Raw genomic sequence first — 22,528 nt, 5'->3', positions numbered from 1 at the left:
GTATGTCTAGCTTACCTGACCCCACGTAGGCCACTTTGTCCCCTCACTTGCAGCAATGCTCCTGTCTCTGCCACCTGCGTTCTGAGATTACAGGCATGCACCGCCATGCCCAGCTTTGTTTTTTGGAGGCAGGGTTTCTAGGTTAGCCTCAAACACTCTGTATCAAACCCTGATCCTCTGGAAGAGCAGTAAGTGTTCTTAACCTGCTCCCCCCTCAACCAGCTTACTTCCTGGCATCTTTAAGCTGCCAAATGTTCCCTGTAAAGTAAGAGGGGAGCTCACAGCACTCGGGAGGCAGAGCCAGGCGGGTCTCTGTGAGTTCAAGGCTAGCCTGGGCTACAGATTGAGTTCTAGGATAGGCTGCAAAGCTACATAGTAAAACCCTGTCTTGAAAAACCAAAAAAAGAAAGAGAGGGGAGCTCACACAGGACATGAATTTTCTGAATTCTGTTTGAATTTCACTGTGAACGATTAGCCTGCTAAGGGCAAAGTTCTTGGATTTGTGCAAGTTCAGCGTCTCCAACAAAATTATTATTATTTTTTTTTGAGACAGGGTCTTATATAGCCTAGGTCTGCTTTGAACTCCTGTTCATGCTGCCTCTACTTGCATGGTGACTGGAATTACAGAACATTATACCTGCCAAGAAAATATTTTCTAATTCTCAGACACCCTGGGCCCATATGAAGAACTTGCATTAGCCACAGTTATGTGGCTGCCGCTTCTAATTAATTACAGGTTGGTTTAGGTTCAAGTGTTAAGGATTCTGCTGAACCTGGTAACAGATCCTGCTTGATATCTTGATGGATCCAGATCTCAACACAGTGATGTGCACCGGTATGGTGATATTTTATTTGTATTCAAATGTTATTTGTATGTTAATAAATAAAGTTGCCCGGGGGTCAGAGCTATTAGCAAGCCATAGAAAAGCAGGGCAGTGGTGGTGTACGCTTGTAATCCCAGCAGTTGGTAGGCAGAGCTAGGTAAGTCTCTGTATGTTCAGGGATACAGCCAGTATTGGATACACATGCCTTTAATCTCAATACCAATCAATAGAAAACCTGGAGGTCTATACTGACAGGCTGTGACGAGGCAGTCATGTGGTTGGGTTTACAACCAATGAGAAGGCAGAACAGAAACACTATAAAAAGACAGACACAGGAAGTAGCTCTGGTTCGGAGAGGTAGGACCACTGCAGGAGGAAGGGTAAGGTTTTAGCTCTTAGCTCTGACCTCTTACCTCTTGGCTTTCTTCTTTGCATTGGTTCTGTGTTTCTTATTTAATAAGACGGTTGGTTACATCTACCACTGGTAACCCCAGAACTGGGGAAGCAAAGTGAGAAGGATCCTTGGGTCTTGCAGACGAGTCAGTCCAGCTGAATGAACCAGTCAGATCCAGGATCCATGACAGACCCGATCTCAAACAATGAGATGGGGTCTAGAGAGACGGCTTAGTGGTTAAGAACATTTATTGCTCTTCCAGAGGATCAGGGTTTGATTCCCAGCACCTCCCTGGTGGCTAACAACTGTCTATAACTTCAGAAGACCCAACCTTCTCTTCTGGTCTCTGGGGGCACTGCACAAACGGCACACACCTGTGCAACAAAACACCCTTACACATAAAATGTAAAAAAAAAAACTTAAGGTGGAAAGTGGTTGAAGCCAGAGTCCATCTCTGGCCTGCACAGGCCTGCATGCTTCATCCCCCTACACACACACACACACACACACACACACACACACACACACACACACAGGAAACCCTGGCTACCCTCTATTTTGGCATCCTGGCACATTGTAGAGAATTCTACCCTGTAATCAGCAGGCCAGATGCTCAGAATTTTTGTACCTACAGCCAGCCTCGAGAAGAGACAACACAAAACATTCATCATTGAAACAGCAAGCCTTTCCCTATATATCCAGACATGATTCCCACAGATACAACCTAGCAACTTCCCACTTAATTATTATTAAAAACAACAACAAAGCCTTTCCTTTCCCCGGTAGCACCATCCCTTCTCTGGGAACTTGCCTGATGAGGCTTTTGTTTTTTCCCCTAATGTATTATAACTAACAGCAGCCCCACACACCCACCCCCATCCACTCCTCTCGTTTCCCTTCAGAAAAGGGCAGGCCTCCCAAGGCTATCAACCAACCATGGCATATCCAGTTGCACTAAGACTAGGCACCTCCCCTTCATATTAAGCCTGGACAAGGTGACCCAGTAGGAGTAAAATGGTCCCAAAAGTGGGCAAAAGAGACAGAGACATCCCGGTTCCCTCTGTTAGGAGTCTCACAAGAGGACTAAGCTACCAACCATAACACATAGGGAGAGGTCAGTCCCATGCAGGTTCCCTGGTTGTGAGTTCAGTCTCTGTGAGCCTCTCTGAGCCCACGTTAGTTGATTCTGTGGGTTTCCTAGTGGTGTCCTTATCCCCTCTGGCTCCTACAATCTTTCCTTCCCCTCTTCTGAAGGATTCCCGGAGCTCCGCCTAATGTTTGGCTGTGGGTTTCTGCACCTGTTTCCTGCTGAGGCTTTTGTGGCATCTTTTATTAAAATTCTCCATTTTTATCAGTCACCTCTTGTGAACTCCTTCACAATCGGAATGTTTCAAGCCTGTTAATGTTGTTCCCAGAACATCCAAAGTAGTATTTGGAGGTGAGCTATTACAAAATACTTCAGGGCTGGAGAGATGACTCAGCAGTTAAGAGCATTTGATGCTCTTCCAGAGGGCCCAGATTCTATTCCCAGCACCCACAAGGTGGCTCACAACAGTCTATAACTTCAATCCCAGGTCTTCTGAAGCCTCCTTCTTATCGACACTCACAAAGTGCAGACCTAACATGCAGGCAAATACATCCATACACATAAAAGTTAAGAAAAAAAATGTGATCTCTATCACTGAGCTACAGTCTGTTTAGTCCTTTATAAACAAGGCCTATGTAAAAGGTTAAAAAAAATATGGACATTAGAGCTGGGGTTGTTGTTCATTGGTGGATTTGCTTAGAATATGTAAGTTCTGATTCAAGACCCAGAAAACCCCATCCCTCAAATCCTACAAAAGGTTGAAATTGAGGTAAGCTTACTTACTGGAAACATTTGGTACAAATCAGAATTTGTGGGCTGGAGAGATGGCTCAGAGGTTAAGAGCACTAACTGCTCTTCCAGAGGTCCTGAGTTCAATTCCCAGCAACCACATGGTGGCTCATAACCATCTATAATGAGATCTGGTGCCCTCTTCTGGCCTGTAGACATACATGCAGGCAGAACATCGTATACATAATAAATAAATCTTAAAGACCCACACCACACAGCATAACAGTGTGTGTTGATGTGTATTTTGCTCCCTTTGACACAGGTCTTGCTATGGTAGCTCCAGTTTGTCCTCTTAGCCAGAATCAAGCTGTCTCTCTCAGCTCTCATCAGGAGTCCAGGAGGGCATCAACCCTGCCCAGATCTTGGCAACATTTTAAATTTCACTCTTCAGAGAATACGCAAATCGTAGTTTTCTCAAGCTTCTCAACAGTTCTCAATAGGAGAGCGGGGTATGAGCAAATCAGGCTAAAGAAAAAAGTCTCCAGGCCAGGGCCGAACTACCTTGAACGCGCAGCTGCACGGCAAACGCATGCGCAGCAGGAAGCCGCTGCTCGGGAGGAAGTGGGAGACCGGAAGGCCCGCCCCTCTCTCGGTTTGGCGGTCCTCTCTGCTCTTCCCCACTCCGCTCCCTTAGAGCCCGGATTCAGCCGCGCGCCCTCGGTCCGGCGATTTTCGCGGCTCCCCCTTGCGCCTGCGTGAGCCTGCCCTGCCCCACGCGCGGGCTCGCGCGCGGGCTCCCGCCCGGCCTCAGGCCCGCGACCCCCGGCCCTTCCCTCCGCGGCCCCGGCCGCCGCGCGTGGCGCTAGCACCATGGTGGGTACCGTGACGTCAAAAGCGAGCGCCGCCGCCGCCGCGGGCAGTTCGAACTGTGCCGGGCCGGCGGGCGCTCCGTGGCTTCGGCTGGAGTCGGGCCCCGACGTCTCCCTTGGTGCCCACGCCTCTCCTTGGGGAGACTCCCTGGAGCCAATGGTCTTTTGGGGAAAACTCCCAACAAGTCCAAGAGCAAGCCCACGGGCCCCGCGGGAGACCGGAAAGCCAGCCTTGCGTCTCCCTGCTGCAGATCAGGACTCAGGGTGCGGGTGGGATGCGGTCTGCATCTCACTGGAGAAAATGTACAGGTTCCCTGCGGGCGGGCGGGCGGCTCTGAGAGGGGGCCCCGGCGCCGAGGGGTACAGGGCCGTCACTGTCTGCGGCCAGTGAGCTGCGGAATATCTGTGAACAGCTCGTGGTTGGTCGTGGACTTTTGAGAGGTGCTGTAGTCGGTGGGGACACAGACACTAGTATTTCACAATGCCGGCCCGGGGTTCCTCCTCCTCCTCGGACTTTTCATGTGATAGTTACCCCTCCCTCCCTCTCTTCCAATAGCTCTTCTATTCCTTTTTCAAATCCCTTGTGGGCAAGGATGTGGTCGTGGAACTCAAGAATGACCTGAGGTAGGTACCTATAGCAGCGAGTTGGTGGAAGGTGGGGGTGCCCGGGGTCCTGAACCCTTTTTTCTCCTTAAAGCTATTTGAGAGAGCAGGTGAGCCGAACACAGAAGAAATAAATAGCTTGTGCCTGTAGGGTAAAGATTAGTTTAAGATTGCTGGGCATGGTGGCGCACGCCTTTAATCCTAGCACTCAGGAGACAGAGGCAGGCGGATCTCTGTGAGGCCAGCCTGGTCTACAGAGTGAGTTCCAGGAGAAACCCTGTCTCAATAAAGAAAAGAATTTGTTACACAAGTAAGTATATATGTGCAGGCAGACTCGCACCATGCTCTTTAAAATATGCTAAGTGAACAGTAATGCTAATAAATATGCTTAATGTACTCTTGGAGAAAATATATGAGATGCTTGTAGCTTTGTAAATAGCCAAAACTTTTAAATAATTTAAATATCTAGCATTAACCCCTCAAAATGTAAGAGGTTAGTTAAAATTCAATAGTGAGCACTTCCCTAATAAAACCCATCAACAAAGGAATGGTCTGTATTGGTAGGGAAAGCAGTTGGATATAGCGTACATGGCATAGTATCCATTTAGTTAAAGAAAATGTAAATAGAACACTAATACGGTCGCTCTGTACTGCATCTGCATCTACTGCCTCCTTGTACATTTTGCTTCTTAGTCATTCAGGAAAGAATAAAGAAGTAAGTTTAGCTCCTTTGTGTAGACATAGGGCTCTGGCCCCAAAACAGTAAGTGTTTAGAAATAGCTGTTGGTGGAGCTGGAGGGGTGACTGGTTAGAAAAGCTGCTGCTGTTCCAGAGAACTAGAGCTCAGTTCCCAGGGACTCCATTAGGTGGTCTTGTGTTTGTGGGCTGCATACAACCACCTGTAACTAAGCTTCAGGGGATCTGATGCCCTCTGCTGGCCCCAGTAGGTGCCCACATGCACAGACACACAAAATCAGTATTTTAAAAACAGCTGATGCTTCTGGGACTCAGCTGATGTGTCACATCCCTGCTTGTTTGTTCTAAATTTGGTAACTTAGATGACCTGAACCCCTGGGTGGTATTAATTACTTTGTACAAGATGGCTCCAGCAGGGCAGTGGTGCACTCCCCTTAATCCCAGCCCTCAGAGGCAGAGCTCTGGGAGTCCGAGGCCAGCCTGGTCTACAGAGGTAGTTTAGGAGATCCTAGGCTACACAAAGAAATACTGTCATGAAAAAGTAAACATAAAAAAAGATGACTGCTACAGAGTGAGTCCCAGGAAAGACACCAAAGCTGCACAGAGAAACCCTGTCTCGAAAAAGCAAAAGAGAAGACTGTAAATGATGATGGCTCCTGTCCATAGTTCCAGACTTCAGAAGCGGAGGCAGGAGGATTGCCACAGTTTGAGATCTGCCTGGGCCCAAGAGTGGGAACCTGCCTTAAAAAGGAAATACAAATATTAAGCAGAATACAGGCCTGGCCTGCAACTGTTGAGTAGTACCTGTTGATAAGTTGGTGGAAGGAGAGACTTGTGTCTGTGATGGTGAACCATTCTGAGAGGCTTTATCTTTCCCGTTCAGAGTTCACAGATGCCGTCTGTGGCTCTCCCTTCTCTGCTTCACGGCCTTGGCTTCTCTCCCCCATTCTAGTTTTAGCTCTAACGTCCCCTCCATGCTGGTTTCAGTGTAAATTAATTTGGTTCTTCCCTCTTTGCCCTTGACAGCATCTGTGGAACCCTCCACTCTGTGGACCAGGTGAGATGTAGTGAAGGTTCAGTGTGTACATGGGGAACAATGGGAGAGTGGAGGTGGATTCCTGCGTCTTGTCTCTAGGGTTGATGATGGTGTTCCTCTTTCGTAGTACCTCAATATCAAACTAACCGACATCAGTGTCACAGACCCTGAGAAGTACCCTCACATGGTGAGTTGGGGCTAGCGAGGAGGAGGAACCTTTAAAGCAAGAGGCCCTGGGTGGCTGAGGACACATTCTTCATGGAGGTGCTTTTCCCTTTGTCTGTTCCCAGCTGTCAGTCAAGAACTGCTTCATCAGGGGCTCAGTGGTCCGCTATGTGCAGCTGCCGGCCGACGAGGTGGACACACAGCTGCTACAGGACGCGGCAAGGAAGGAAGCCCTCCAGCAGAAGCAGTGATGCACCCCCCCTTCGGTGACCCATAACTTGATGTCCAGTGAGGACAGGGACACCCTGCCCAGTGCTTCCGGTGTCTTTTGTTTTGTTAATGGTTTTTTCTTTTTAATTGAATGGATGAAAGGGATGATAGGAACAACTATCCTCTTGAGAAGGGAGGGTGAGAGCTGGGGACTGTAAAACGCTCCTGGTCCCCACCTTACTCTCCCTTTCCCTGGAGTGGGAGCTTCCTAGGCCTTTCCAGGGCAACACGTGAGTGGAAAGAATCTGTCCCGCATCGGGAATAAAATTTATGATCAAACAGTTCTGGTTTTGTGGTCCGTGTTTGGGCAGGGAGGCGGGAAAGGCTGTTCCACCTACACTCCAGTCCCCATCTCCGGAAACCCACCCGAATGGACCAGCATTATGTACTCCTGCCCCAAAGCTCGTAAACCTTGCCGGTAAAAGGCGCCAGCCGCCAACTGTGACTTGAATTGGTCCCTGGGCCCACTTGGTGGAGACAGAACTGATTTTTCTCCACATTCGCTGAAGTGCATACAATAAGAATGTAATAAAAAAATAAAGCCGGCAGCACCGCGAACTTAACTCTCCCTCTAGTCTTTTGCCCTTCCATCCCCTGCCCTTTCTTCCACGGGAAGGAACTCCCAACGCTTTGAGCTTTTTCTCTGCGGGGCTGGGGTTGGATCCCAGGTCTCCCGCGAGCTGGCGCTGGCTGAGCACTGGGCCGTGGCACGGCCGGATTCCGTCCACACGGCCAGGCACACAAACGAGCGGTGCGCGGCGCGTTGCTAAGCTTGATTCCCAGCAGCCGCGGAGGCGCGCACAGCAGCCGATCCTCCAGGGCGTCCGGCGGGAGCGGGGGCTGGGAGAGCCCAGCACGCCCGACCCGAGGACCCCGGGCTGCCCACGGCGGCGCCTGACCCGAGGGCCGCGGGCTGCCCGTGACGGCGCCTGACCCACTACGGGCTCGTCCCGCGGCTGCGGGCCCCGGCCACGCGCGCGGCCCCTGCCCTCGAGGGTTCCCGCCGCGGGGGCTGCACGCGGGCCCGGACGGAGGCCCGGCCCTCGGGACCGCGCACGCACAGGCGGGGCCCGGCCGCCCCGCGAGGACCCGGGCCCGGAAGCGCGCGCTGTCACAAAGGGGGGGACACGTGGGTGCCGCTCGCCCGGCCGTGCTCTCCCACAGCGGGAGAGCCGCTCCGCCCCCTGCCGCCTCCACCCTGGCCGCCCCGTGGGCCGCGGCCCTGGCCGGCTGCGGAGAGTCGCCGGCCCCGTGTGACCGTCACCTTCAGGAGGTACCGCGGCGCGGGCGGTCCCGGGCGGGCGATCGGGCGGGCGGGCGATCGGGCGGGCGGGCGGGCGATCGGGTCCCGCCTCCTCCGGGCGCCGCTCGCAGCCACTCCGCCCGGCCCGCGGCCTGGCCCGGCGCCCGGAGCCTCGCAGCACGTGGCCAGGCCCCCTCCTCCTCTCCCCGCCCGCTCTCTCCGCAGGACGCCCCGCCGCACGCGGACCCCCGCACAGCCATGTCCATCCTCTACGTCTCCCCTCACCCCGACGCCTTCCCCAGCCTCCGCGCCCTCATCGCCGCCCGCTACGGGGAAGCGGGCGACGGCCCCGGGTGGGGAGGCCCGCACCCCCGCATCTGCCTGCAGCCGCCCCCGAGCAGCCGGACCCCTGTCCCCCCGCCTCGCCTGCCCGCCCTGGAGCAGGGGCCTGGCGGCCTGTGGGTGTGGGGGGCCCCGGCTGTGGCCCAGCTGCTGTGGCCGGCAGGCCTGGGGGGGCCCGGGGGCAGCAGGGCCGCCGTCCTCGTCCAGCAGTGGGTCAGTTACGCCGACACGGAGCTCATCCCGGCTGCCTGCGGGGCGACGCTGCCCGCCCTGGGGCTCCGAAGCCCTGGTCAGGACCCCCAGGTGAGGGGGACGGGGAGGAAGGGAGGGAGGAGGTCTGAGAACACCGGGATCGGAGGGGATCCCGAGGAAGGAAGTGGCTGTCAGATGTGGAACCAGTGTTTGAATCCGTTTGCCACCTGGTGCAGTAACTTGGGGAATACTTTGAGCTCTTCAGCCTTGGTTTAAGTCTGATCAGGGCGGCAAGGTGATGTAATCCCGTCCTCAGGGGTGTGACGGATGAGTGCCTGGCCGCGTGTTGCACCTTTGGTTTTCCAGGGTGTGTGTTTAAACAGAGCCTCGCGCTGGAGCCTTGGCTGTGAATGGCTTGGAACTCCGCTGGTGGGCCGGGCTTTTTAAAGTTTCTGAGGGCCTTTGAGTGTCTGTTGCCGTAATAAAACATGACCGGCAGCAACTTGAGGAGGAAAGGATAAACTTCAGCTTCCGGCTCTCAGGTTACACTCCATCACAGAGGTGAGGCAGGAACAAGCCGAGGCCGTGGAGGGACACTACTTCCTGCTTTCTTACTCCATCTGGGACTATTTTCCCAGGGAGGCCTCTCCCCCCCCCCAATAATCATTAATTAAGAAAATGCCCGCTCGGGCCAGTCTGGTGGAGACGTTTTCTCAATGCAGGGCCCCTCTTCCCGAATGACGCTAGGCTGTGTGAGGTTGACAGACACTAGCCAGTATGCTGAATGAAAGTTTGAAGTCTGGTGGTTGTTGTTTTGAGCTGGAAAGACTGAGGGAGAAATGATGTAGGAGGCGGGGAAGGGAGAAGACAGAGACCCACCAGATTGCTCGTGTGAGCCCTTCCAGGGTGGACTTGTGCCCTAACTGAAAGGTCCGCCCCTGCCAGGTAGGAGTGCCTGGCGGGTTCTCAGTGAATCGCGTAGACCCTGATGAATTAATGTCGAGCCCTTCCCTGCAGGACGGTGCTGTGTGTGTTTACACACTCATAGTTGTCTCGGTAGAACGTATGGCAATCACCTTGCTGCTTCAAGTAATCCTTTAACTGCAGTGCCTGATGTGTTTCATTGGACACACGCGCGCACTTGTCTGTATTCGGTTCTTATTTTTTGTGTATGAGTGTTTTGTCTGCATGTGTGTATGTACACATGCATGCCTGGTGCCCCGAGGAGGGTAGGGGTGTAACCAGGTCACTTATGAGCCGCCCCATGGGTGAGAAGAACCAAACCTGGGGCCCCTGTAAGAGCAGCCGGTGTTCTTTTTTTTTTTTTTTTTTGGTTTTTCGAGACAGGGTTTCTCTGTGTAGCTTTGCGCCTTTCCTGGAGCTCACTTGGTAGCCCAGGCTGGCCTCGAACTCACAGAGATCCGCCTGGCTCTGCCTCCCGAGTGCTGGGATTAAAGGCGTGCGCCACCAACGCCCGGCACAGCCGGTGTTCTTAACTGCTGATCCGTATCCCCCATCTCTCCAGTCCTATGATGTATGTATTTTGGGGGTGGAGATGAAACCTAGGGCCCCTACATGCTCGACATTCTCCCTCTGACCTGCACTCCCAGTCAGACATAGTTCTGTTGTTTCTTTGAGACAGGGTCTTGTCTTTGTAGCTTTAATTGACATGGAAGCAGTTGTGTAGACTAGGCTGGTTTTAAACTCGGAGAACTAGGATTAAAGGCGAGCAGCACCACACCTAACAGTTGGTTTGTATGACCGTTCGGATGTGGAGGGAGTAGCCTGAGAGCTGGTGATTGTGGGGCAGGAGACCAAATGGTGATGGATAGAGCAGTGGCTCTCAACCCTTTCACGGGGGGCCTGAGACCATAGGAAAACACAGACATTGACATTACAGTTCGTAACAGTAGCAACATCACAGTTATGGAGTAGCAACAGAGATAATTTTCTGGCTGGGGTCACGACAACATGAGGAACTGTATTAAAGGGTTGCAGCGTTAGGAAGGTTGAGAATCACTGGCACAGAAGCATGCAAACCTGGTCATGTCTTTTTCCTGTCCTGGTAGGCTGCCCTCGGGGCCCTGGGCAAGGCCCTGAGCCCCTTGGAAGACTGGCTTCGGCTGCACACCTACCTGGCTGGGGATGCCCCTACTCTGGCCGACTTAGCTGCTGTGACAGCCTTACTGCTGCCCTTCCGATACGTGAGTTGCTGTGGCTTGTGGGGGGGGGGGAGGAGGACGGGGACAGACAGGTGTCTGTCCATCAGACTTCATTGCAGCGTGACTAAGATAATTGTTTTGTGTTGTTTGCCTCTCAGGTCCTGGACCCCGCTGTCCGCCGCATCTGGGGTAATGTGACTCGCTGGTTTAACACTTGTGTCCGGCAGCCAGAATTCCGGGCTGTGCTAGGAGAAGTGGTCCTGTACTCGGGGGCCAGGTCTGCCACTCAACAGCCAGGTGAGGAGGATGGAGACGGCAGAGGGACAGTGGCCCCTCTGGGGCCTTCCTGTCACATGCTTTTTCTTTTATCTTAGAAATGCCTGGGCCTCTAGGGTGGGGAGCCTGGGGGAGGGGAGGGGAGATAATCAGGCCTGAGCTCCAGGGCGACGGAGACAGCCCTTCCTGGATTCAGCCAGTTCACAGGGGTCCCCAGCAGCCGTGAGCATGCATTTCCCTGCCTCTCTCCAGGCCCTGAGGTCACTGCGCCCCCGAAAACAGCCGCTCAGCTCAAGAAGGAAGCAAAGAAGCGGGAAAAGCTAGAGAAATTCCAGCAGAAGCAGAAGATCCAGCAGCAGCAGCCCCCACCAGGGGAGGTAGGAGGCGAAGGATGGGGCTGGGGGGGAGGGAGCCTTGCCGAGCGGCTGATGTCTGGGTCTGCGTCTTCTTCCTTCTGAGCAGAAGAAACCAAAACCAGAGAAGAAGGAGAAGCGGGATCCTGGGGTCATTACCTATGACCTCCCCACCCGACCCGGGGAAAAGAAAGGTACGGGCTGGGGAGGGACCGCACCTCTGCTCCGTGTCCATTGCTTTGTCCTGGCCTCGGCCCTCCTAGTGAGGCTGGCAGGGCAGCCTCATGCCTGTGCTCTGGCCTGTCCCTTCTGCTCGAACTCGAGCCTCTCCAGCCTCGCTCAGCCCTCTTCTCCTTTCCCCCAGATGTCAGTGGTGCCATGCCCGACTCCTACAGCCCGCAGTATGTGGAGGCGGCCTGGTACCCCTGGTGGGAGCGGCAGGGCTTCTTCAAGCCAGAGTATGGGGTGAGTGAGCACTGCTGCCCAGGCCCAGCGGGGCGGAGGTGGAGAAGGGCAGGGCATCAGGACCTGTGCCTGAGGAGGGCCGCATGAGGACGCCGTGTGCTTTAGCATGTGCCCTCCTTCTCCGCCACCAGCGTCCTAGCGTGTCAGCACCAAATCCCAGAGGTGTCTTCATGATGTGCATCCCACCCCCCAACGTGACGGGCTCCCTGCACCTGGGCCACGCGCTCACCAACGCCATCCAGGACTCCCTGACTCGATGGTGAGCTCCTGTCTGCACCTGTCTGGTGCCCTCTGCCCGCTTGGTTGCTTTCTCTCCACTGACGAGGCCATGTTGGCATCGTTTGGCCGCTCAGATGGGGCTTTGCATTTCTCCCTGTGAGCCTTCAGCAGTCTCTCCTAGTCAGGTGATCCCTCTAGACCTGATTTGCACAGGTTCCCCCTCTCCCCTCTGTCTCCTGAGAAGAACATTGTCATCACCACAGTCAGTTTTGGGCCCGTGGCTTGTGTGCACCAGCATGTAGTCTGCCACAGAACTGCACCATCATTGGTCTGCAGCGGCATTCCTTTGGATTTTACAAGAGGCACGAGCAGACTTTAGTTGAAACAGACATCTCCTTGACCTTTTTACCCAGACCGACCTCCCTCCCAGAACGGAGCCCTTGCTTGTCAGGTCTTTCCTAGCTGCTCGTATATGCATGTAGCTGTAAAAGTTTAATGTTCTTCCAGGACATGCTAGGTCTGGGATGCAGAGAGGGAAATAGTTTTTGTTGTTTTCAAGAGAAGGTCTCACTGTGTTGTAGGTCTAGCTCTGGCTGTCCTAGAACTCACTCTGGAGACCTGGCTAGTCTTGAACTCACAGAGATCCATCTTCCTTGGCCTCCCGAGAGCTAGAAGGGGAGGTAGTTGTTATTCTAGATGAAGTTTTCTTTTTCTTTTTAAATCGTTACTGAAATTGTGCGGATGCACCTGTGTGGGTGTGTACAGGAGCTCAGGTGCTGACAGAGGCCCCAGATGTCAGGAGCCTGGGCTGGAGCCGGGGTGCTGGTGAGCCGTCCGGTGGGGTGCCGGGGGCGGGACTCATCCTCTGGAGGAGCAGCACATGCTCTTAGTAGCCACTTGAGCAGACTCCTCGGCCTCCCTCCCTCCCTTCTCTCCCTCTCCCTCCCTCTCTCCTTAATAGAAAATATTTATATCTAACCAGCAAAAGTTGTTACTCCGAGTTGGAGAAATGGCTCGGCAGGTAAGAGCACTGTCTGCGTTTGTGGAGTTCCTGGGACTGGAACCTGGACGGTGACTCACAACCATTCTTAACTCCATTTCCAGATCTGACGCCTCTGTGGGCATGCACCTGGTGCACAGGCATGTACGTAAAACACTCACAGTTGTTATATTGGCGTGATTGCAAGGCTGGTGGAATCACGGCCGGTTCAAGCCTGGCCTGGGCTACGTTGTGAGCTTGTGTCTCAAAACCAAACACACAGAGAGTTGTTCCTCAGCTGCTTTTTTTTTTTTTTTTGGTTTTTCAAGACTGGGTTCCTCTGTAACGGCCCTGGCTGTCCTGGAACTCACTGTAGCCCAGGCTGGCTTCAAACTCACAAGAGATCGGCCTGTCTCTGCCTCCCAAGCGTTGGGATTGAAGGCGTGCGCCGCCGCTGCCCTGCCCTGCCCTCAGCTGTTCTCTTAGATTCCGCAGTTCCTCCTGGTGCTGTTTACTTGTTCTTGTATGCAGACTGACATCATTTTTTCTTTTCTTTTTTTAAAAGTTTTTATAAAATGTGTGATGAGCATGTTCCTTACATGTGTCTGTGCACCACATGTGTGTTTGGTGCCTACAGGGGCCAGAAGAGGGTGTGGATCCCCTGGAACTGGAGTTACAGTTGTAAGCCACTGTCTGGGTGCTGGGATTTGAACCCAGGTCCTCTGGAAGCGCAGCCAGTTCTCTTAACCACTGAGCCATCTCTCCATCCTGTACTTTCTCTCTGGAGATGAGGTCGCTCTGTTGGCTGGGCTGGGCTGCAGCTCCTGGGACTCGTGATCCTCCTGTGTTGTCTTGAGCAGCTGGAGCCACAGTGCCTGCCAGTGCGTCCAGTGCGTCCGCTCTTGATGTGTTCTTAGTTCTATGTTAACTATGCTAATGCTTGCCTGCATGTGTGTCTGGACACCACTTGTGTGCAGCACCCGGCGAGGCCAGAGAATGGTGTTGGATGCCTGGGCTGGATTAGACAGTTGTGAGCTGCCCTTTGGGGCTGGGGATAGAGCCTGGGTCCTCTAGATCAGTAGCCAGTGCCCTCCACTGAACCATCCCCACAGCCTTTCTTCCTTTTGATTTTATGCTTTAGTGTTTTGTGTAGCCCAGGATGGCATCAGACCCAGTGGGTTGGGTAACCAAGGCTGGCCTTGAACTCATGATCCTCTTGCCTCCACTTCACAATACAAGGATTACGTACGTGAGCCATTATACCCAAGTTCACTTTTTAAATAGTAACAATACCTAAAGGCTTTTTTCCCTTGTGTCTTTTTTTGTATTTTTTTGCATTGGGATCTGTTCTGGAACTTTTTGTATAGACCAGTCTGAACTCAAACTCAGAGATCTTTCTGCCTTTGGCTCCGCCTCTGCCTCCTGAGTGCTGGTATCAAAGATGCGCACCACCATGTCTGGCTCCTTTAAAAAGAAAAAAAAGCATCGTGTGTGTGTGTGTGTGTGTGTGTGTGTGTGTGTGTGTGTGTGTGTGTGTAGCCCTGGCTGTCCTGGATTTGTAGACCAGGCTGGCCTTGAACTCACAGAGATCCACCTATCTCTGCTTCCCAAGTGCTGAGATTAAAGGGGTGTGTCGCCACCCACTGCCTGCCCCCCTCCCTGCCAAAGAAAGCATCTTAATGTCTATAAAATATGTTAATGTCAGCTGGAAGGTATTGGCTTTGCACGCCTTTAATCCCAGCACTCAGGAGGCAGAACTCCAGGACAGCCAAGGCTACACAGAGAAACCCTGTCTCAAAGTTTAAAAAAAAAGTGATGTCTTCTGAGGCATATACAAGGACAGCTTGGTATCTGTAAGAGAATGGAGATGCTACAGCCCCTTTCCACAGAACATCCGAACGTCGTGTGCAAAGCAGACGTGAATATATTCCTTTCTTTGTATGTCATTGATCATGGTCCATGAGCGTGGGGAGCTGCGCACAGCTCAGTGGATGAAGCGCTCAGCTGATGGGATCCTCAGAACCTACATCAGTAAAGCTGATGCCGTAATGCATTACATATGTAACCCCGGAAGTACTTGTTCCAGCTAGGCTTGATATAGTGGTGAACAAGAGACCGGACCTCGAGGTGGAGGACAGACTGACACCCGAGTTTATCCTCTGGCCTTCACGTGCAGACACACCCGCCCACACATGCATGGACTCAGTATACATGCACGAGTACACGCACAAAACAACCACAGTGTTTTATAAAAGTGGTCAGTTCCCTTCCAGTCATGCCCTGAATCCTTTTTTTTTAAACTTTGCTTAGAGGTATTGACTGATTTAGCTTTTCTATACTTTCTGTGTCTCTAGCTTTTCTGTGGGTTGGACATTGAGACAAAGTGTTCCTGGGTGTATGGTCCTGGGTGGCCTGGAACTTGCTGTGTGGCCCAAGCCAGCCTTGAACTCTTCAGCCCTCTCGAGCCTCCTCAGTGCTGAGATTGGTGGTGTCTGCCAGCCCTGACCACAGCTCTCCTGCCTGGTTACAATGGCATTGCCCGCAGAGTCGCACGCTGCTGGGTTGCGTAGCAGTGCTGTGACTTGTTCACTTCAAGACTCATTTTCTAATAGCTTGTTGTTGTCGTTTGGCTTTTGTGATTTTGTCAGGCAATGCTATGCTACCAACGTCAGGCGTTTGGTTTGTTTGAGACGGCCTCACTTTACAGTGAGGGCCACCACTCCTGGCTGTAACACTTGCTTCTGTGTAGGACGTTTTCCATCATTTGCTCTTCCCTACCTTCCGTGTGTCCTCTTTGTGTGCGTGTGAGTGTGCTAGTCAGTGAACCCCGTGAGGAGGGTCTGCTTGTTGCAGGAGCAGGAACATCTTACCAGTCACAGCACTGTAGAGTGGAGAGGCGTGTGCCCTCCCTGGTCTGTCTCCTCTCCGGCACTCTAATGTGTGAGGACTCTTAGGAACATGGGGTAGGAGCAAGACTCTTGAGCAGTCTGCCTGGGTCTGCGGAGCCGAGGTTTACTTCTGTCCGTCTGTGGCTTTGTTCCCCTGTGGAAACTCACTTGATAGATGGGACTGTTTCAGCTTGGCTGTCTGGCTGGGCGAGAGCCTCCTCTTCGTTCTTTTTCCAGTCCTGTGAGTCCTCTCCCTGCCTGGCTTTAGAATGAGAGGGTTTCAGTTCATCCCCTTTCGTCAGCATCCATGGGACTCTGGCAGACACCTGAGACCTTTGGAGTGATGCTCTTCTAGCCTGGCTCACCATCTGACCCTCATGCCCCCACAGGCACCGTATGCGTGGGGAGACCACCCTGTGGAACCCAGGCTGTGACCATGCGGGCATTGCCACCCAGGTGGTGGTGGAAAAGAAACTCTGGAGAGAGCAGGGTCTGAATCGGCACCAGCTGGGCCGTGAGGCCTTTCTTCGGGAGGTCTGGAAGTGGAAAGAGGAGTGAGTACCCAGTGGCCTGTGGGATGGCGGCCCTGCCTCCTCTCTGTGGGACCCCTGAGTACAGGCTCAGACCCTCCCACTGGGTTGGCTGAAGGGCCCAGGTCAATTTCGGAGGGACGAGTGACTCCCTCACTGCCCTCTCAGCCACTGGATGGCTGAAGGCTTATCTGGGACTCCGTCTACTTCCAGGAAGGGCGACAGGATTTACCACCAGCTGAAGAAACTTGGCAGTTCCTTGGACTGGGATCGAGCCTGCTTCACCATGGACCCTGTAAGCAGGGGGGCTTTGGGGCAGGGCAGGGGTGCTCCTCGGATGGGCTGCCCTCACAGGAGATTAGGACACAACTGAGGACTGGGCTTCCAGCACCAGCTTCTGGCCCTCGTCATGACCCTGCATTCTCTGGCCCTCGGAACAGGAGCACCAGGCTGCTCTGCTCCAGGCTCAGACTCCAGCTGGAAGCTCCCTCCTTCCCATTGCTAGGCTTACTGACGGCCCCAGGACTCTGCTGAGGGGTCTGCGCTGGGCACAGGACTCTAGGACAGGCCTAGTGGACCCCCCGGCCTCGGGTGTCGGCCTCGGCCTCCAGGCACCACTTCCCTTTCCTCCACCCCAGAAACTGTCAACAGCTGTGACAGAGGCTTTTGTCAGGCTCCACGAGGAAGGTGTCATCTACCGTAGCACCCGCCTGGTCAACTGGTCCTGCACCCTCAATTCTGCCATTTCTGACATTGAGGTACGCCTCTGCCCACAGCCTGTCTCCCTCTGGTGCTCCCCAACCCCGGCCCAGGGGCCACCTCTCTAAATTCCCATCTCACAGGTGGATAAGAAGGAGCTGACGGGCCGCACCCTGCTCTCTGTGCCTGGCTACAAGGAGAAGGTGGAGTTTGGGGTCCTCGTGTCCTTTGCCTACAAGGTCCAAGGCTCAGGTGGGAGCTAAGGACGCCAGGATGTGGGCTGGGGGAGGAGGGCAGGAGCAGAGGAGGGAGCTGAGACACAGCACCTCCTGTCACCCCAGACAGCGACGAGGAGGTGGTGGTGGCAACCACTCGCATTGAGACGATGCTGGGAGACGTGGCTGTGGCTGTGCACCCCAAAGACCCCAGATACCAGGTGGGCGGGGCGCTGTCTGTGGGGGGGGGCATGTGGGACAGACAGGCTCTGAGTGCACCCCAAAGACCCCAGATACCAGGTGGGTGGGGCGCTGCCTGCTCCGGGGAGGGGCATGTGGGACAGACAGGCTCTGAGTGCACCCCAAAGACCCCAGACACCAGGTGGGTGGGGCGCTGCCTGCTCCGGGAGGGGCATGTGGGACAGACAGGCTCTGAGTGCACCCCAAAGACCCCAGACACCAGGTGGGCGGGGCACTGCCTGCTCTGGGGAGGAGCATGTGGGACAGACAGGCTCTGAGGACCCTGCTACTGCCAGGGCTTGAGCTGCTCTGGGCTCCTTTCCCGGCCCTGAAATTGGAGCTGTGGGCAGCGGGGATGGGTGCTGGCCCCGGAGAGGAGGCTCTGCCTGGGTGAGGGTCGCATCCAGCCCTGCAGCATTCATTTCTGATGTCTCTCCGTGGTCAGCACCTAAAGGGGAAGAGCGTCATTCATCCATTCTTGTCCCGGAGCCTCCCTGTTGTCTTCGATGACTTCGTGGACATGGAGTTCGGCACAGGTGGGAGAAGAGACAAAAATACCTTCACTCCCTTCGGCAGGGCTGGGGCTGGACGCGGGGTGGGAGGGAGCTCTGACCGCCTGTGCTCTCCAGGTGCCGTGAAGATCACCCCTGCCCACGACCAGAACGACTATGAGGTTGGGCAGCGGCACGGGCTGGAGGCCATCAGCATCATGGACTCAAAGGGGGCCCTGGTCAATGTGCCTCCCCCTTTCTTGGTGAGGATGTCTGGGCTGTGGGGACCTGGGTGGGAGGTGCAGGGTTACATGGGCATCGCCATGATGAGGCCTTTCCCGTCCAGGGCATGCCCAGGTTTGAGGCCAGGAAGGCCGTGCTGGCTGCACTGAAGGGGCGGGGCCTGTTCCGTGGCGTCAAGGACAACCCCATGGTGGTGCCACTTTGCAAGTGAGCCTGGGTCTGGTGCGGGTGGGAGACGGTGGGGGCTTCTCCAGCACTCAGCCCCGGCCTCCTCCCATGCTTACTTCCTCCTCCAGCCGCTCCAAGGATGTGGTGGAGCCTCTGCTAAGGCCACAGTGGTATGTCCGCTGTGGGGAGATGGCTCAGGCTGCCAGTGCGGCTGTGACCCGGGGCGACCTCCGTATACTGCCTGAGGCCCATCAACGGACTTGGCATTCTTGGATGGACAACATCCGGTGTGTATGACCCTGGGTGGGGAGGATGGCCAGCTGAGGGGCACATCCTGGGCACCCTGACTCACCCCTTGCTGTTTGTAGAGACTGGTGCATCTCTCGGCAGCTGTGGTGGGGCCACCGAATCCCGGCCTATTTTATCACTGTCCACGACCCAGCCGTACCCGCCGGGGAGGTGAGGAAAGGCCGCAGCTACATGTTGGAGTGGCAGTGGTTGTTGGTAGAGGGGTCTGGGCAAAGTAGCGGAATCTGTTTGGATAACCCTCTCTTTTAGGACCCTGATGGGCGGTACTGGGTGAGCGGACGCACTGAGGCAGAGGCCAGGGAGAAAGCAGCCCGGGAGTTTGGAGTGTCCCCGGACAAGATCAGCCTTCAGCAAGGCAGGGGCTGGGCATGGAGGATGGGGTACAGTTGGGGTCCTGGCCCTGTTTTCTCAACCTGTCTAACCTCTGACCTTTGACTCTTCTAGATGAGGATGTACTGGACACCTGGTTCTCCTCCGGTCTCTTTCCCTTCTCCATCTTTGGTTGGCCCAATCAGGTGTGTTTCTAGTGTGAAGAGGGAGAGGAACTTTAAAAGAGAATGCTTGGCTCACCTCACACCCTCATCTTTCCAGTCAGAAGACCTTAGTGTGTTCTACCCTGGGACCCTGCTGGAGACAGGCCATGACATCCTCTTCTTCTGGGTGGCCCGGATGGTCATGCTGGGCCTGAAACTCACAGGCAGGCTGCCCTTCAGAGAGGTGTGAAGATGGCTAAGACCCCCCCCCCCAACCTGTGCCTCCTCACCTGCCTTCTTGTGTGGTTGTTGGCTAGGGATAGCATTGGTTGGTCTGGCCCAGGGCTAAGAGGGTTCCTTCCACTCAGTGGTTCTTGGCCCGGGGCTTCCTCTTCCCCGGGGAGAGTACTGCTCAGACACATTAAGGCTTGAGCGGGTAGGGCCACTAGGCACCGATCCTGGTGAGGGCCAAGATAGGAGGATCATGGCCTCACTTGTCTTCCCACCGCCTGCCCCCAGGTCTATCTCCATGCAATTGTGCGTGATGCTCACGGCAGGAAGATGAGCAAGTCTCTTGGCAACGTCATCGACCCGCTGGATGTCATCCATGGGGTTTCCTTGCAGGTGGGGCTCTCAGTGGGTCAGCTAGGAACGGCTATGCGGCTGTGGCTAGAACAACCTCACAGCTCCCGTCTCCTCCCTCAGGGCCTCCATGACCAACTACTGAACAGCAACCTGGATCCCACTGAGGTGGAGAAAGCCAAAGAAGGACAGGTATGGGGGCCACGCCCCAGGGGTGGAGCTGCAGCAGGTGGGCAGGGCCGACCATCCTGTTTGCTCTGCATCCTGTAGAAGGCCGACTTCCCAGCAGGGATTCCCGAGTGTGGCACCGATGCCCTGCGCTTTGGACTCTGTGCTTACACGTCCCAAGGTATGTGTGGTCGCCACTCTTCCTCAGTTGCCTGTGTGTCCTCCCCGAGACCCATGCTCTCCTCTACTTCGGGCTGCAGAGGACCTCTCTGGGAGGAAGAGCAGACGGAGTCACACTGGCCCCTCCCCTAGGTCGAGACATCAACCTGGATGTCAACAGGATCCTGGGGTACCGCCACTTCTGCAACAAACTCTGGAATGCCACAAAGTTCGCCCTGCGTGGCCTTGGGAAGAGCTTCGTGCCCTTGCCCACCTCCCAGGTGAGGTTCTGGTGGGAGGCGACTGTTGATAGCGCCCACAGACCGCACCGCCAATCCTCGAGATCAAGCATAGTTCCCGCCATGCTCTCCCCTGAGCATCCTCCTCTTAGCCTGAGGACAGACGGGTAGAGACTGGGGACTGACAGGCACTGGGCTCTCACCGAGGGGCTGGGCCTATCCTTTCTCCCCAGACATTGGACAAGTCAGGAATACAGATTCTCCTGTGGTCCCTGTCTGCTCCTGTGGGATCTGGCTCCCTGCCCTGGGCATGTGGTGGCCTACTGGCTGACATTCCTCTTCCCCCAAGCCTGAAGGGCGTGAGAGCTTAGTGGACCGCTGGATCCGTAGTCGGCTGACTGAGGCCGTGAGACTCAGCAATGAAGGCTTCCAGGCCTACGATTTTCCGGCCATCACCACCGCCCAGTACAGCTTTTGGCTCTATGAGCTCTGTGATGTCTACTTGGTAAGCAGTGGGGCGGGGCTCGGTTAGCTGGTGTTGGCTCTCAGACCGAGTCTGCCTGTTGCCTTCCCATCCTCAAAGGCACAGTGAGGGCTCCAGGCGGTGCTGACCGTGAGCACTGCGCCCCCTTCTCTAGGAGTGCCTAAAACCCGTGCTGAATGGAGTGGACCAGGTGGCGGCAGAGTGTGCCCGGCAGACGCTCTACACCTGCCTGGACGTCGGCCTGCGCCTGCTCTCACCCTTCATGCCTTTTGTCACAGAGGAGCTGTTCCAGAGGCTGCCCCGGCGGACCCCAGCAGCCCCTGCAAGCCTGTGTGTCACCCCCTACCCAGAGCCCTCAGAGGTATGAGGTTAGACCTGGAGGGCAGGCTGCAGCCCGCCCAAGCAGCCCCTTACCCCACTCTGCCTCCTCACAGTGCTCCTGGAAGGACCCCGAGGCCGAAGCTGCTTTTGAGCTGGCGCTGAGCATCACTCGAGCTGTGCGCTCCCTGCGTGCGGACTACAACCTGACCCGGACCAGGCCTGACTGTGAGCCTCGGGCCCTGTGTCCACCTCTCCCCGGTCCCATCAGCCCCTTGGGAGCCCAGGGTCTGCCGTAGCCAGGCTTCACTTTCCTCCCTCCTCGACAGGTTTCTTGGAAGTAGCTGATGAGGCCACGGGCGCCTTGGCGTCGGCGGTGTCCGGCTACGTGCAGGTGCTGGCCAGTGCCGGTGTGGTGGCTGTCCTGGCCCTGGGGGCTCCTGCTCCGCAGGGCTGCGCGGTGGCCGTGGCTTCGGACCGCTGCTCCATCCACCTGCATCTGCAGGGGCTAGTGGACCCAGCCCGGGAGCTGGGCAAGCTGCAGGCCAAGCGCAGTGAGGCGCAGCGACAGGCCCAGCGGCTGCAGGAGCGCCGTGCTGCCGCTGGGTACTCGGCGAAGGTGCCCCTTGAGGTCCAGGAGGCCGATGAGGCGAAGGTGTGTGCTGTGGGGCGTCCGACATGCGCTTCCTCTGTCCTACCCTGGTCCTCGGGCAGCCCAGCTGCCGGGACCCTGGCGCCCACGCGGCTGTCAGGCGTCTTGGTGTGGTGCCTGCCCTGCTTAGTTAGCTGCCTGGGCTGACCCGCGAGGCAGGCTTGTCTCCTGCTGTGGAGACCCCGCAGACCCCGGCCTCTACGGTCTTCCCGGGAGGCCCAGCGCTTGAGAGTGCTCGTTACAGTGAGTGCTCACTCACTCGGGCGCTCGGAGGGAAGTGACCCTTGCACCTCACTGTGGAGAGGCTGGCGTGTGGCCAGGGAGCTCGGCTGGGCTCCTGCACAGGTGGCCATGCCGGGCAGGGTGTGTGGTCTGAGGCCCATTCAGTGGGCACCGGCCACTTGGGAAGAGGAAGACTCTAGAGGCAGGGTCTTGATGGAGTGTGGGGTGTGCCTGTCAGCCGTACCACCCTCACCTCCCTGGGGTCCCCACCCATCTTACCAACTTGGGCTCCTCTGCAGTCTAGGGTATTGGGGTCTCCTTGGGCGTGGGTCCTCACCACATACCCCTTTTGCACCCCCAGTTGCAACAGACAGAGGCAGAGCTCAGGAAGGTGGATGAGGCCATTGCCCTGTTCCAGAAGATGCTGTGACCCCCCAGCTCCAACCCTCAAAGCCCCTAGTGGTCCACCAACAGGGATGGCAGCAATAAAATATTTTGCCAAAAACTGTTGTTGTCTCTGTGTCGTGGGGACGGGAGGGGTGCA

At 55.5% G+C, this 22,528-nt stretch overlaps 2 protein-coding genes across 3 annotated transcripts; both read left to right on the top strand.

Annotated features, from left to right (window-relative positions):
* Nucleotides 1-3,320: 3,320 nt before the first annotated feature.
* Nucleotides 3,321-6,954, top strand: Lsm2 (LSM2 homolog, U6 small nuclear RNA and mRNA degradation associated). 2 transcript variants are annotated; one of them, XM_028888051.2, is made up of 5 exons: nucleotides 3,321-3,907; nucleotides 4,460-4,527; nucleotides 6,229-6,259; nucleotides 6,366-6,425; nucleotides 6,529-6,954. In XM_028888051.2, exons 1-5 carry the CDS (start codon nucleotides 3,905-3,907, stop codon nucleotides 6,652-6,654), a joined length of 288 nt encoding a protein of 95 aa, XP_028743884.1. In that variant the 5' UTR covers nucleotides 3,321-3,904; the 3' UTR covers nucleotides 6,655-6,954. The 2 variants fall into 2 exon arrangements, with proteins under 2 accessions (XP_028743884.1, XP_028743885.1); XM_028888052.2 differs by lacking the exon at nucleotides 3,321-3,907 and adding an exon at nucleotides 4,061-4,183.
* Nucleotides 6,955-7,861: 907 nt separating this feature from the next.
* Nucleotides 7,862-22,492, top strand: Vars1 (valyl-tRNA synthetase 1). The gene is made up of 30 exons (XM_028888053.2): nucleotides 7,862-7,946; nucleotides 8,142-8,561; nucleotides 10,520-10,654; nucleotides 10,771-10,909; nucleotides 11,141-11,265; nucleotides 11,351-11,435; nucleotides 11,606-11,706; nucleotides 11,838-11,965; nucleotides 16,182-16,346; nucleotides 16,536-16,617; nucleotides 16,961-17,080; nucleotides 17,165-17,273; nucleotides 17,363-17,457; nucleotides 17,922-18,012; nucleotides 18,106-18,230; nucleotides 18,314-18,417; nucleotides 18,507-18,665; nucleotides 18,747-18,837; nucleotides 18,937-19,042; nucleotides 19,132-19,202; nucleotides 19,279-19,404; nucleotides 19,680-19,784; nucleotides 19,866-19,934; nucleotides 20,013-20,091; nucleotides 20,223-20,350; nucleotides 20,658-20,813; nucleotides 20,947-21,153; nucleotides 21,227-21,338; nucleotides 21,440-21,765; nucleotides 22,346-22,492. The coding sequence occupies exons 2-30, from the start codon at nucleotides 8,175-8,177 to the stop codon at nucleotides 22,412-22,414; spliced, it is 3,795 nt and encodes a 1,264-aa protein (XP_028743886.1). The 5' UTR covers nucleotides 7,862-7,946; nucleotides 8,142-8,174; the 3' UTR covers nucleotides 22,415-22,492.
* Nucleotides 22,493-22,528: the final 36 nt, after the last annotated feature.

This window comes from Peromyscus leucopus, chromosome 16_21, assembly GCF_004664715.2.
Source record: "Peromyscus leucopus breed LL Stock chromosome 16_21, UCI_PerLeu_2.1, whole genome shotgun sequence".
NCBI lineage: Eukaryota > Metazoa > Chordata > Mammalia > Rodentia > Cricetidae > Peromyscus > Peromyscus leucopus.
The sequence above is the reverse complement of the archived record's forward strand: the minus strand, read 5'-3'. Positions and strand labels throughout refer to the sequence as shown.

Bases quoted from the DNA above. Each gene is read 5' to 3' on its own strand.
- Lsm2 (XM_028888052.2), top strand. From the start codon at position 4,061: ATGGTCTTTTGGGGAAAACTCCCAACAAGTCCAAGAGCAAGCCCACGG. The intron at 4,528-6,228 runs GTAGGTACCTAT...TGCCCTTGACAG, and splicing joins GAACTCAAGAATGACCTGAG to CATCTGTGGAACCCTCCACT. The intron at 6,260-6,365 runs GTGAGATGTAGT...CCTCTTTCGTAG, and splicing joins CCCTCCACTCTGTGGACCAG to TACCTCAATATCAAACTAAC.
- Vars1 (XM_028888053.2), top strand. From the start codon at position 8,175: ATGTCCATCCTCTACGTCTCCCCTCACCCCGACGCCTTCCCCAGCCTC. The intron at 18,231-18,313 runs GTGAGGATGTCT...TTTCCCGTCCAG, and splicing joins ATGTGCCTCCCCCTTTCTTG to GGCATGCCCAGGTTTGAGGC. The intron at 20,814-20,946 runs GTAAGCAGTGGG...CCCCTTCTCTAG, and splicing joins AGCTCTGTGATGTCTACTTG to GAGTGCCTAAAACCCGTGCT.